At 45.0% G+C, this 14,141-nt stretch overlaps 1 protein-coding gene across 1 annotated transcript in view; it reads left to right on the plus strand.

Moving 5' to 3' along the window:
- The window catches only part of LOC143428794 (uncharacterized), a 174,718-nt gene that overhangs the window by 159,988 nt on the left and 589 nt on the right, over nt 1-14,141 (plus strand). The window contains exons 11-15 of the mRNA XM_076903927.1: nt 258-376; nt 8,103-8,281; nt 8,951-9,112; nt 10,363-10,639; nt 13,485-13,626. Coding sequence (XP_076760042.1) covers nt 258-376; nt 8,103-8,281; nt 8,951-9,112; nt 10,363-10,639; nt 13,485-13,626 — 879 coding nt within the window. The remainder of the gene's footprint in view (nt 1-257; nt 377-8,102; nt 8,282-8,950; nt 9,113-10,362; nt 10,640-13,484; nt 13,627-14,141) is intronic.

Raw genomic sequence — 14,141 nt, forward strand, 5'->3', positions numbered from 1 at the left:
CATCCGTTCGAAAGTATCCGATGGTAGATAGAGCCGCGAGCTTTACGACGTCTCTGATAGCAGCCGCGTGATTTACAGCCGGTCTCGACGGAACGAGGCGTTCCCAGCGCGCGGATGACGCTGGTACCGCGCGCCACGGATTGCGAATTACAGCCACCCTCGATTGGACTGGTCTGGTGCACGAAAAACGATTTCCATTTTTTTTTTTTTTTTTCGACCACCCCTTTTTTTTACGTGGTCATTTTTTCTTTCTCCAGATACGCGGAGCCGAAGAGATACTCGTCTAATGGCAGAGATATGATGGTCGTCCTGCGGCGAGCCTCGAACAGCCCCACCGACGAGGAATACATGGACGTCTCTTATTACTTCCACGATGGTAAGCCGACTATCTTTGATATCTTTTCAGCGACACGAGCGTGACGTACGAAAGTAATCGAGGATTCTTATCTTGCCGCATTGCTATTTTCAATGGGATCTTGGAAAATATTCCGCCGTTAATAGAAGTAAGAGGTTCGTGTAGCGTTGGAAACGAGTACGAGGATAGCATGGAATATTATTCCTCTCTTTCGTCGTCCTTAATAGAAACTGAACAGAATCGTACTAATAATTCCGTTAAAGCTACACAATAGAAATATAAAACGAACCATTTTCAATCAGCACTAATTATCCTACAAAGCCAGTAACAACCCCTAACCGTATCTGATTACGCCACGATTCATACGTTAATGCAAACCATGCACCAACGAACGACTATTTACACCCGATGGAATTAAACTTCTTCCACCCTCCCGCCAGACCAACCTCGAACACGATCACTCTCGATCGTAGCGAGACAATGGCTGCGAATTCTCGTCGGAACGTTCCCCATTAATTCGCTGTTATCAACAAAAAACAGAAAAAGGAAAAAAATGGAGGAAAGAATCAGCGACTGGTTAATTGAAAGAAAATTTGAGGAGAAATTTTTTAATTAAAACCAGCCGGGAATTCGATGTATCGAGAATTAACCGGCGGACGGGATCGAGCGATCGCCAATTATTTCGGCCCCGATTCTTCGCCGGTGCTTTTCCACAACCGAGTGCCCTCGCCCCAGCTGCTAATTACCAGCGACTAATTATCGCAGTCGAGAGCGGACGTATCGGACGCTCTGGCCCTTAATCGGATGAATATAGATGCGTTCGCGCGCTCGCTAATCCGGAAGCTCACGGTTGGCACGCGGCCAGGAACGCGGAACTATCCTATAAGGTGCATTTACAGTATGTTACTGGGCTGGGGGCAAAAAGAGACGGATAGGGTGGGACGATCGAACGGCCATGAATCTTTTATTGGTCCGATTGTCGCCGCTACGCCAGTTCGAACGGGGGCTCTCTCTTCCCGATTCCCTCGAAAATTTCATCCCTCCGCGGATACGACGATGGAGCAGTCGCGTAGAAGGGCTCGAAAGTGGTGTTAAAAAGTTTACGGCCGTTTCCTTTTATGATTCGATGATTCATTGGGACACGGGACGGGGAGGAATCGAGAAATTACTTGGACGTTGCTCAAAACTATATTTTTTCTATCCCAAGACTGTTACGCGACGTGAAATTAACTTGAGGATCGTTCGTTTCAAAACGGAAGATAATTGCCTCGAAGTGGAAGTTGTTAAACTGTCGGGACAGCTGCAAATGTGAAAGGGAACTGTACGCGGGAATATAATAAATTTTGCATTTCTCCGTTCGTTCTACCGTCTACTGTTGGACAGCTTAATTAATTAATTTGTTGAGCTACTAGAAAGCCAGTCAGAGCTTTGGTAACTGATAACGGAGCTTAGAGACTTTCGCTCGAAAAATAGTGAAAAGCCTTCAACATTGTACCACGGTCTTTGTCGTGATCCTTTACATAGGAGTCTTTGATGTAATGCTACTCCGTCTTTTGTTATGCGCCTCTATCTTACTAGCAAAACCTGGGGACAAAGACACCGAACACGGAGATTTTCTCCTGTTCCTCTAAAATATCGTCTCTCCTCGCGGGCAAAAAAAAAGTCTCGCTTAATTTCATTAAAAAATTCGCCTGCTAAATTAAAAAGAAAAAGAAGGGGGGTAAGAAAAGAGGAAAGCGGCGGACTGAGGGGCGGCTGTCGCGTTAAATAAAGTAAAGGGATTATATAATACACGAGGTGAACGTGTCCGTGCGTTCGAATCGAATTTTCGAATGAAATTAAGCGAAAAAACGGGCGGGGAAAGGTGGACGCGCGTTCATTACACGGGAGCGGCGCCTATTTTAGTTGCCTTTATGAGCTGTCTGTCAAACGGGAATCGATAACGCGTACTGGATTTATCGCGTGTCGCGCACGGAAAAACGCAACCAGCCGAAAAATCACTCTCACATCGGCACGGCGTAATGATAAACGACGAAAACCCCGCGTCGCACCTTATCGATGGGTATTTAATAAAATCCCCCATTCGCGTCCGCGCCGCAGGACAGGGTTAGTCGATGGTCGAGGACCACGACGACCCAAAACAGGGGATGAGGGAACGTAGGATTTATAGGAGCTGGTAACGACGGAACGTAAATAAAGCAGATGGTAAAATTGCAAAATAGTCTGGAGAAATGAAATTATAATCCAGCTTGAACCACCCCTTCCGCCAGTTTCTCTCCGGCGTTGTTGAACCGCGGATGCAAATCCGGTTGCTCCTGAGGCGTTAATGCATTCCTAGAAATAATTGAAATACAATCTGGATCGTATGAGTTCGTCGTGCATAATTTGAGAATGGTTTTATAATTCATTGTGCAAATTTATGGAGATGAGAGAGTGGTTTTAATGTTATCACGCGTTTCGATTGTGGTTATGAAATTAATAATGTAGTTACCTTCAATTTGTTTCGGTTGGAGCTCTCGTGTTCGGTTTTTACCGTTTTTACTACGGCCCCGTTGAATCAGGAACGTTTAGATTTTATCCACGGTATATTTTTTTATACGACGAATCGAAAGAAATAGGAGGATTGCGTTCTCTGTTTACGACTTTGTCTCGGCCAGTAACGATTCCATCGAACCGTTCTCGAGGAGACCGGTAAGATCGATGTGTCGCGATACGAAGTGCATCAAAAACATTTGCGCCACACTTTTCAATGGTTGATTGCCGTTCTCCAATTGGACCCGTGGAGTAGGACTTATCGATCGATCAGTGCCCCGCGTATTCAGACACGCGTACACCGCCTGTAAACGTAATAACGTTGACGAACGACCGGGACATCCGTCAATCACCGTCAAATCAATGCCGCCAGTTTGTCGCCGGGCTGATTTTTCACCAGTGTCATCCGCCCAGTTTTAACGCGCGCCGATTTTTCTGCCCGCTATCATCGCGTGGCGATGACTTCGCGTTCCTGAACGATATCGTTGCCCACTCTTTACCTATCGCTCGGCCACGTGATACGAAATGGGATATTCCAACATTTACGAATCCAGGAGATGGATCATTTTTTTTTTTTTTTTAAATAACAATTCAAAAGAATGGTAATAGAAATGAAACTGATGGCAGCTTTGTTCGCTGCGCTCTTCGCGAGGACAAAAAGTGACTCCAACGGAGAGGACGTGCTGGTCATATTGCGGTCGACCAACCGCAACACAGTTATGCATTTATGCATCCAAACCAACGTACGACACACGAGCGCACACTCTGCTCTTCGATTAGTTGAATATTCCTTTGAAGAAGACCTTGAACACCGCCTTAGGATACACGTCCCTCGTACAATTTTGATCGGCCAGGAACATCCACGCCCACGCTTTGGGGATCGGTGTAATATCGACGGACAATGCATGGCCGCGTAAAATTTTATGCGACCCAGCGAGACCGATCCTCTCGTACGCGGGGAAAACTGTTCGACGTTCGGAAAGTGGCAGCCGATGAAATTTTCGCCTACGAAAAGAAACGCGGACACAGCTCTCACAGTGAACCGTACCTTTGTATTACTCGCCGATTTTCGTGAAACTTAGTAGACTTTTAAAGTGTTCTATAAAATATTTGGCATGTATTATTTTATTGACAATATTCAGCGTTATTAATTTATGTATTTTTTACACAATAGTTTAGAATTCATTCTTATATTATATTCTATAGTATTATGCTTTAAGTATGTTATATTCGCATCAACGTATTCAGTTGTATAGCGTAAACTACTGTATTACAAGTGTACCACGTTCCCACCATTGTAAAATACAATTTAATTATGATTTATTGTATATTTTAATAATTTTAATGAATAAATAAGTTATTTAAATTGAATGCAATGAGTATTGTCATTATCCTCTAAGTCAGAACTCCTAGAATGACCAATTCCAATCCTTGAGCGAGAGAAATCTCGTCAAAACAGCCCTGAACCCAATTTAAACTATGACGTCATCGAGAATTCCTGGAAATGACGTCATTTTCCGAGAAATGGCAAATAAGAATACCTCCTCGGTCATCATGTTCTCCTGATACAAAGTCCGAAAATCGGGGTTCCGATCGAAAAGTCGGAATATTGGCGATTCCTGGAAAATGACGTCACTTCCAGGAATCGCCGGAATTCCAGGAATTCTCGATGACGTCATTTCCAAGAAGTGGCACTATTCGGATACCTCCTATGACGTCATGTTCTCCTGATACAAAGTCCGAAAATCGGGGTTTCGATCAAAAAGTCGGAATATTGGCGATTCCTGGAAAATGACGTCACTTCCAGGAATCGCCGGAATTCCAGGAATTCTCGATGACGTCATTTCCAAGAAGTGGCACTATTCGGATACCTCCTATGACGTCATGTTCTCCTGATACAAAGTCCGAAAATCGGGGTTTCGATCAAAAAGTCGGAATATTGGCGATTCCTGGAAAATGACGTCACTTCCAAGAATCGCCGAAATTCCTGGAATTCTCGATGACGTCATTTCCAAGAAATGGCAAAACTCGGATACCTCCTATGACGTCATGTTCTCCTGATACATTGCCAATTTTTCGAACAAAATCTTGAAAATCCGACTTTGTATCAGGAGAACATAAGTAGTGAGGAGGTATTCGTGCCACTTCTAGGAAAATGACGTCACTTCCAAGAATCGCCGAAATTCCTGGAATTTCTGATGACGTCATTTCCAAGAAATGGCAAACCTCGGATACCTCCTATGACGTCATGTTCTCCTGATACAAAGTCGGATTTTCAAGATTTCGGTCGAAAAATCGGCAATGTATCAGGAGAACATGACGTCATAGGAGGTATCCGAATAGTGCCACTTCTTGGAAATGACGTCATCGAAAATTCTGAGAATTTTGGCATTTCTGAGAAGTGACGTCATTTTCCAGGAAGTGCCAATTTTCAGATATTTCATTCGAGAACCCGATTTTTGGACTTTGTATCAGGAGAACATGATGACCGAGGAGGTATTCTTATTTGCCATTTCTCGGAAAATGACGTCATTTCCAGGAATCCTCGATGACGTCATTTCCAAGAAGAGGTGCGGAAATTCAAACTTACAACTAATTTAATTGGGTTCAGGGCTATTTTGACGAGATATCTCTCGCTCGAGGATTGGAATTGGTCGTTCTAGGAGTTCTGACTTAGGGGATGATGATAATACACATTGAATTTGTTTTAAATAATTTATTTATTCATTAAAATTAGTAAAACATACAATAAATCATAATTAAATTGTATTTTACAATGGTATAGTATAGATTATAACATACATGTGTCTAACGTGTGAAACTACTTAAAAGTGTGCTTAAATCTCAATAAAATTGATATCACAAAGTTTTCTTGTCGGTGCAACCCGCTGAAATAATGGCAGAGTTGTATACTCGATGAAAATGTTGCTTGAGTATAAATTAAGGGAAAATTGAGAAGGAAATGCTTCGAACGATGGAAACCGAGAAATACACCACTGAACTTGTACGTATTCGCATTGCGTGGTTGCACGCTTTTGTCTGGAAAATGAAATTCCATTAAATTTTCATTCTACTACGGTTTTTCCACAAATAAAAGGTAGAAACCCAAACATATAAACGTTTACATGGTGTTTTCCTTCAGCAGAAACCAAAGTACTGCAAGTAAAGCAGCACGCTCCATGGTTCCATTAAATGTCAATCTGCAAAACTTTTATAACGCGACAATCAAGATATACCCTATGAACAATTTGTAAGGAACAAAGTTACCAGACGGGTTGCAATTAATTTCAGTAATTTGCATTGTACGAAACGTTTCGACGCAACAATGGAATCGAGTCACGTTTCCACGAGGCGATTCCTATCGACTCGTTGTTTACGCAGCTTCACGTCGCTTTCCATTTTTTCAACGCTCGAAGAAGCATCGTAGAGGAAACTCTGCGGCACTCGCAACTTTGCAACCTGGAAATATTTAGCCAATTAAAAATCCGTGCGTCTCGTGTCGCTGGATACGTCGTTGAATTATACAAAGGCAGCCTGTTTCGATCGAAACTGGTTCCCGGCGAAAAATTGGGAACGTGGAGTGCAACGGTGCAACGTGGATGTTTATTAAAACTTCGTAAAAGAAGCGTTCAGTTTCTTGTTTCGAAAAAAAGATTTGCAACTAAACGAGATACTCTGTCTTCTAAATATCGTAGCCTGTTCTACATTTCGTTTCTCTTCGCGCATCGAAACACATCGAAACACATCGTTAAAGAGAACGCAGCGCGTTTCTGGCGCTGCGTTTTGTTTCGCGAACGTTTGCTGCTGCACTCGGAAAGTGAAACGCGCGAATCGCAGAAACTTTTCCCAAAAAGCTTTCCTCGAAATGAGAATGAGCCGCGCGGCGCCCTTTAAAAAGCAGCGCGAACGCGTTTAAATCGCGTCGCACCGTTCGCTGTTCCCTCGATCGGAAAAGCTCTTCGAAACGGTTCCTGAGAAGCTCGCTTTAAGCACCCGTTACATGTACGTAAACAAGCTGCGAAACGAGAGTGTCCTTAAAAATACGGGACGCGATAGGGCAACTTCGCAGCGAGGGACGGAAAAGAAATTCGAGACGCGGGGAAGTTAACGGAAATAGGCGGCGCAGCGTCGAGCGTGGCCTCCCAGCGAAAGTTTCCTTGTTTCTTTGCATACGCGCGACCGTGTTCTCTGGCTCCCTTGAAAAAGAACTCGCACGAAAGAACGCTGGGGAAGAAATGTTTCCTTCCAGGCGGAGCCAAGCTACTCCTGGCACTGTGCGTTAAATTAAAAACTGAAGTCTCGCAGAATTTTAATAATTAAATAACGAGGGGAACAACGATCATTCGTGGAGTACAAAGTAGGGTCGTTAATTAAATTTAAAAAGCGCCGGCGTTTCGCAATTTCAGTATAGGTAAGTATGCAGTATTTCTTGTTCACTGCGTTCGAGGGTCGTTAAAAATCTAGAGAGGAATCGAATCAAAGAATTCCGTGGAATATTATAAACGCGAATATGTTTCCTTTATATTATTTCAGCGGATGAGAAATTAACTTCCCCTTGCAAGTACGTTGAACGGAATTCCAAGGAACGGTCCTGCGATTGACTCGCCCGTTTATTTAGCAAGCTTCTATCGCGCGTGGAATTTTAGTTAGCCGTGGCAAACACGTGGCGAGCTTTCGCACAGTGACGAGTTCCTGTGACGTATCATTCATGTCGCTGAAATTGCATCGCTAATTTAGCCGGCGTCTCGCCAACGTTGGATGACGAAATCGTCGCTCGACAAACTGCCTGCTGCTTCGATTAAACGAAAATCGCTCGAAATCTGTCTGATGACGCGATTCAGTTCGCCTTACCTTAATACTATCGCGTGTCGATTCAATTCTGGCTGCTTCGCGTCGCGTGTATAAATTGAAGAGCAGAAAACAAGTAGAAAATTTCGTGGAAAAGAAACGCAAAGTAACAGATCCATCGTCGAAGTAGTATGAGAGGGTCACTGGTCAGACAAGACTTCGAAACGAATAAACCTCGATGAGGCGTGCGCTTATTTCGCAGATATCTTTTGATGCCACGTTCGAGGGACGCGGAACACACTTTACAATTTAATTTATCTCAGAATTTAAACATGGCGCATCGAAAATACTTTTAATCCCCCGAATATCAGCCACGAGACAATTCGTACTATTCGCTGGCGACGACGACGACTTGTCGATATTTCAGAGCACGAGGGTGGCACTCAACAACCGACCAGCGTGTGCGACGTCGAATATTACGGATTGACGTCACCGGTGAAGGGTTTCGTGGTGCATCCGGAGCCTCACCGATTATTCGCCATGGAGGGGCCTATAAAATGCAGGCAGCACTTCATTCCAGCGGTTAATCAGTCTGTCATCATACGCGTAAGTTCTGCATCCCCTAAGTAACAACAATTGTTATCCGTTAAAAACATTGTTTCCTTCTACGCGATGTCGAATATTTTTCTTTTACGGAAAGAGAGGTACAACAAATACAAAATATCTTTAGAGCAAAATATAGCTATAATAATTAGAGAGTAATATAAAATTTCATTTAAATTTCGTTCCTTTAGTTCTGTTACGAATATATCCGCAGAAATAATGCACGCACGATGCCAGTGATAAAGATGCAACGGTTTAATTAACACCCGCAATCTATAGAGCGCAGATGAAAAGCTGGGTATCGATGTTCGAGCCGAACGTATCGAACCTCACTGATCAGAGATTCATTCGTTAAAGCATCCAATACCTCGGCGATACGTTGAAACTCTATACGAATCAGCATCTAAATTACTTTTAAAAAAATTCCGAAGATTTCCATTCGTAGCCTGCGTGCGTACACTTTCATCGTGAAATTCGTCGAATCGAGAGGGAAAAGAGAAAAGAATTCGTTCGTGGGGATAAAAAAGAAAAAAAAATAGAGGGACGAGGGTAAAGAATATCGCGAGAGCTGTTCCTGGAGTTATCGGAAGCTCCAGGAATTCCTTCGTGCGCGCACGTTCGTTGGACAATGCCGGATCGTGAACGGGGTCGTTGTTGTTGCTATGCTCGAAGGTGGAGAACAGCTCGAACCAGAGCCCCAACAACCCTTGCATAACCAAGTGCGGGGACAGCGGCTGTAACTGCGTCAGCAACAAGTCCCTGGAGAACATGGACCACCTTCTGCTCGTCTCTGAAACCGGTCACATCGTCACCTGCCTCTGCGGAAATTATCAGGTAAACACGAGAGCTGACGGAAACTTCGTCCCCCTCTGCGACCCGTGAGAATTGTCGCGCACCTCGTGCAAGCAGAGGAGGGCGCGTGTTTTCCATCGAGTAGCTTTTTGCTGCCGTTGTGTGCTTTAACTTTCGCCGCCAGTAGCTGTATATACGTATCATTTATAGCGTTTGATTTATCTTGCCATTTTCCGCTGGAAAGTTCGAAAAAAAGCGTGAGAAGTACGCGTGCGAAAGCTTGTTGAACGAGGCAAGAGTACACTGGGTTAAAAAAATAGTTTAAGGTACAAAAGTCCTTGGACATCGAAGGAATAATCGTAAACCCGAAGACACAAGCTCCATCGACCAATATCTCGTTTCGAGAGCCGCTACTCGATTCTTGGGCTACTCGAAATGTTAACTGAGATCGATTGACTAGGAAAAAAAAAAAAACTCGCAAAACACCCAGACGTGGTCCTCTGTTCTGCATCCTCCACACCCCACGGCCGCCACCCCGTTTTATTTCTGCCGCTCACGTCCGACTGCCACCGTTTCATTCAACTTTCATTCACGAACAAACGGGCCCGCTGGCCGATTGTATTGGCGGGACATTGAATGCTCTCTGCCGTTTCTATTCAACACCTATTCCATCAACCGGCGCGGAATTACTTGGAACGATTTTACCTGGCCGCGGAATAAAACAAATAACGGGTGGTGTGTGCCGCGCGGAAAGTAGGCAACGTGGACAAAAGGGTGGAAATTGTTTTCCGAGGAATCGAACGGGGGGCACGCTCTGTCGAACGGTTTCGCGAAACGCCACCACGCGATCGAAGTTCGAGGGAATCGCGGTGATGTTCAACAGGCTCGTCCCGATTTACCCCGGGCACTTTTCAACCCACCAGTGCCGCGTCTTGTTTCGGCTCGCTTTTTACGACTCCTCTTACGAGTGAAGGAAATTAGTTTATAAACTCACGCGAGATGGCCTAGTAACAAGTAAGCCATAAAATTGAGAGTAAAAAGTTTGCGAGTTGAAGCTTTGATGGTGTTCCTTTGAAAGACGAACACGAATTTGCATTTACTTCTCGCGGGAGATACGAAATAGAGGCTTCTACGTGTCGATATGAATTTTCAGAATAAATTACTCGCAACAATTGCAAACTCATTTCCATTCGTTTCATTCAATTCACAGTGTTTGTATTGCATTTATCGCCGAGTGAAATTTTGAAAGCACATCCCACACGTGTAATAAAATTGAATGGTACGTCCCGCAGGAATGGCTGCCGGTGGGTATCCGCAGCTGGACGCCCATATACATCGAATGGTCGAGGTCCTCGAAGGCAGGCCTCAATTTCCGTGCGGCTTACGAGTTTATCAATGACACTTACTGCGGCTATCACACAACGAGCAAGCCGGAAGGCGAGGTCAATGGCGGTGACCTGGCCAGCAGCGGCTTAGAGCTTAATCAGTACTATCAGCAGAGGTGCACGTGGATCTTGGAGTCCCTGACGGATCGACAGCTCACCATCGAAGTGAAATCGACCCAGAGCCGTAAGAAGCCATCTCTTGCATCCCCGTTATTACACTAACAAATCATTATTTCGTTTCACATCCTTTTTATGTATCCACTAACTTCTCTACCTTTTTATTTGTCACTTTCAGCTAATAATAAATCTTGTTAATTATTTGTCATTAAAAACTATCCTTACTTTACTGACACACGACCAGACCAGAATCAATTCCTCCAGACACCTTTTGTTAACACCGCAACCCATCAAACAACTGCGAACCGTAACCAGCCCGAATCACAATTAACCCCATAAAGCAAACTCGACAAACCGCATCCAACCCGGGGGTTGCCCAAATTTCCCAATCTCTCTTCACGGCCACCCATCGAGACCCAGAATCCGCTGTCAGCGGATTCGCCGGCAAATCAAAGGCGCCCACTTACCAGGGCCGCGCTTTGTCCCCAACCCCCAGCGACCGCCACCGAATTCCGTTCAATCCCAGTCTTAGCTGCGCCCTCGGAATTTCGATCCGCACCGGCGAGCCCGGCATGCGACGTGAAAGGGATCGAGGGGGGACACACAGCGACGGGATAAACAGAAAGAGCGCGTAGAGGGTGGGTCCTGGCGAAGGTCAGGCTGAGCATCGAACGGGGTAGCAGCAGGAAGTGGAAGCGACGGTGACCGCCCGAGAATAAATGGCAGGACTCGAGATTAAAGAGACTATTGGACGCTGTTGGACAACGACAGCCAGAGAGGGAACAGTCCTCGTCCAAGTCTTTAAAGGAAACGGTTTTCTTCCCCTTTTTTTCCCCCCCTCGATCTCCCTTTTCTGCCGGCAGGTACCTGGTCTTTTCTGGCTCGCCTTCCCCCCCGCGCGATGCATTCACGGCGTGAAACAACGCGAGAACCCGGCAAAAAGGCGACGCTGTTGCAACGAGCCAACTCGAGGAACGTCTTTCACGCGCGCAGAGACACACGCGACTCGACTATTCCTCCGCGACGAGCCTTCTCTGTCCGACTGGCGCGATTTTCTTTCCCTCGTTCACGGTTCTTCTGTTCGTTGCCCGTCGATCGTTTCGTGAACGGTGAATTTTGCAGAGAATGGCAACCCTATCGTTCCTGGTTTCGTGTGTGTGAACGTGCGATTCGATGGTGGTGTGCACCAAGTTCGTACAGGTTATCCTTGTTGTTCAGATATTGTGATTCTCGATCTCAATTATGCGTGCGATTAATTAAATTGTAATTTCTATTCAAAAGTGTTGGGAGATTATATTTGAGGATAAGGAAATCTTGGTAAAACTGTGTTAATTACCGCTTTGGAACGTTCCCTGGTTTAGTTCCAGTTTATTTAAGTTAGCCATAATACCAAGCGCTTACTGTAAATCTACTGAATAAGGCTATCTGGTCAGCCGCGCTCTCGTTCTACTCGTCCGACCACATACGACTCCCATCTTGTTTCCCTGGCGAGATAAGCCGCTTGTTTTAGTGTGTCTGGCCATACACAGCACTGTTCTACTTATCTACCCGCATAAAAACGATAATTAACGAAAATGTGGTAATCGGTCCTAACACGCGGACGTAACTATCCGTCCGATTCGTTTTAAAGGTACAGCCAGTTCGGTTCTCCGTTTTAGGAGATTGGATTCGTTTAGTGTTCTATCCGTTAGCTCGTCGAAAAGCAACGTCACAGTGCCGCTATCTGGAAGCGCCTTCTCCGTTCTCTTGTTTACTCGTTGGCCCGATCAGCTCCGGAAACGCTGGATTAGAAAGCAATTTGCCGCGTTTTATGGCCGAAAGCCAGCCAGTCGAACCGTGATGGTAGCGATATTTCTAGATTAAGGCTGAATTGGCAAATAAAGTAACGATACCTTTTCGAAGGTGTTACGTGTACGTGTGTGTGTGCATCCACGCGTTTATATCTGCGAGTGACAGCATTAGCGTGTTACGCGTTGATTGGTCGTGCCTTCTTGATATCAGTAGATTGAAGGTTGCGTAGATTAACAAAAGAGTTTCGAAACTTGTGCCAGTTCGACGTTTAAGTAAAGCTACGAACTCCTCGTGCTTCTAAAACTTTCCCAAACTGTTGATATTAAAACGTCCCATGAAAATTAATCAAGAGGATCGTCAGCTTTATACGCGCAACCAAAAACAAAAAATCTGTACCGCTGCTTCTCACTGCGGATGGATTTATCATTCATGAAACGCAAACAAAAAAGAAGGATAAAGTAATACAGAAAAATAGAAAAAAAAAAAACTGGAGGTACACCGCACATGTTCGTGTATAAATTTTTTTTTACGCCTCCATGAAACCGTTTCGTTCTTGTTTACAACAGGGCTACAAAACAATTTTGCCGTGAAAAAAAAGGAATTGTTGAAACGTGAACAGCAATAAAAAAAAAAAAAAAAAAAACAAGAAAAATAGTACGCCGAGAGACGCGTGAAAATTATACAGTTTCGGCTATGTATGCTGGCGAACGAATCGCCACCAATTATTCGCCCTTCTCGATGATTGTTGGGACGTCGATAGCCGGCCCGATCCTTTTCATCGACGCGTCAAATGTTATATCCGCGGCAATTAATTGTGAAACGGCCTCCCTTAATTGGTTGTTCGCGGGACACGAACGCGTGTCCCTCTTCGCTCGTGTCACGGCCACCTGGAAAGCGCGTCCATTCTCGACTAGATTCGATAACGATCCGGCAAATTTACTAATTGCAATTCCATCCTCCTCCACCTTTTAATTTCACACTTACTAATTTTTCAATACAGCGCTACCACGAATGCTACGGACCGAATGATACGATTACGAGTGTCGCGGACATTCTCGATTGTCCAGCGATCCTAAAAATTCGTGACAGCCGAAATTCTCCTCTCATCTTCTCTTTTTCAGGCCCCTGCACTGCTTGGAATCTGACGATACACGAGTACAGCCAGAACAGCGACCCGGTCGGGCCAAGGTTGCACACATTCTGCTCGAGGGACACGCACAAAAATTTCACCCTTCCGTGGAAAACGAACACCGTGGTGGTCAGGTGCGTTTTTTTCAGTTCCATTGCGAACGAACGATGTGACCAGTCGTATGAAGAAGTACAATTAACGCTCATGCGACTCCATGATCCTTGCAACCTCTATTCTTCTCTTTTTTACCAACTCGATTGATTAGGCCAGAATTACAGCAAGAAGGGAGCAGTAAAAAGGCATTGAAAAAATGTACGCTACAAGGGACGTATCACGAAGTTGCGTTAGGACACGTATCGCGACGTGCGTTATTTCAACGCTCGCGTAACCCAGCGGAAGCTGAAGGAAACTTTCGTCCATCGACGCCGACTAACGACAGTTCCGCGGCACTTTCCGCGGAGAAAGATTATGACACCGTGGCCTCTCTGAATTATTGCGGTAATTTATATAGCACGTGAACCACTTTGTACGGACACGGTGGCGACTTAAAAATCGATCGTCCAGAAAGATTTATCCCTCGTCGATGGGGAAATCGTTCGAGACCGGATGTGTCGCGCGGAGATTGCGTTTGTTGCCGTTCTATCCAGCG

Source organism: Xylocopa sonorina, chromosome 11, assembly GCF_050948175.1.
Source record: "Xylocopa sonorina isolate GNS202 chromosome 11, iyXylSono1_principal, whole genome shotgun sequence".
In the NCBI taxonomy this organism is placed as follows: Eukaryota; Metazoa; Arthropoda; class Insecta; order Hymenoptera; family Apidae; genus Xylocopa; species Xylocopa sonorina.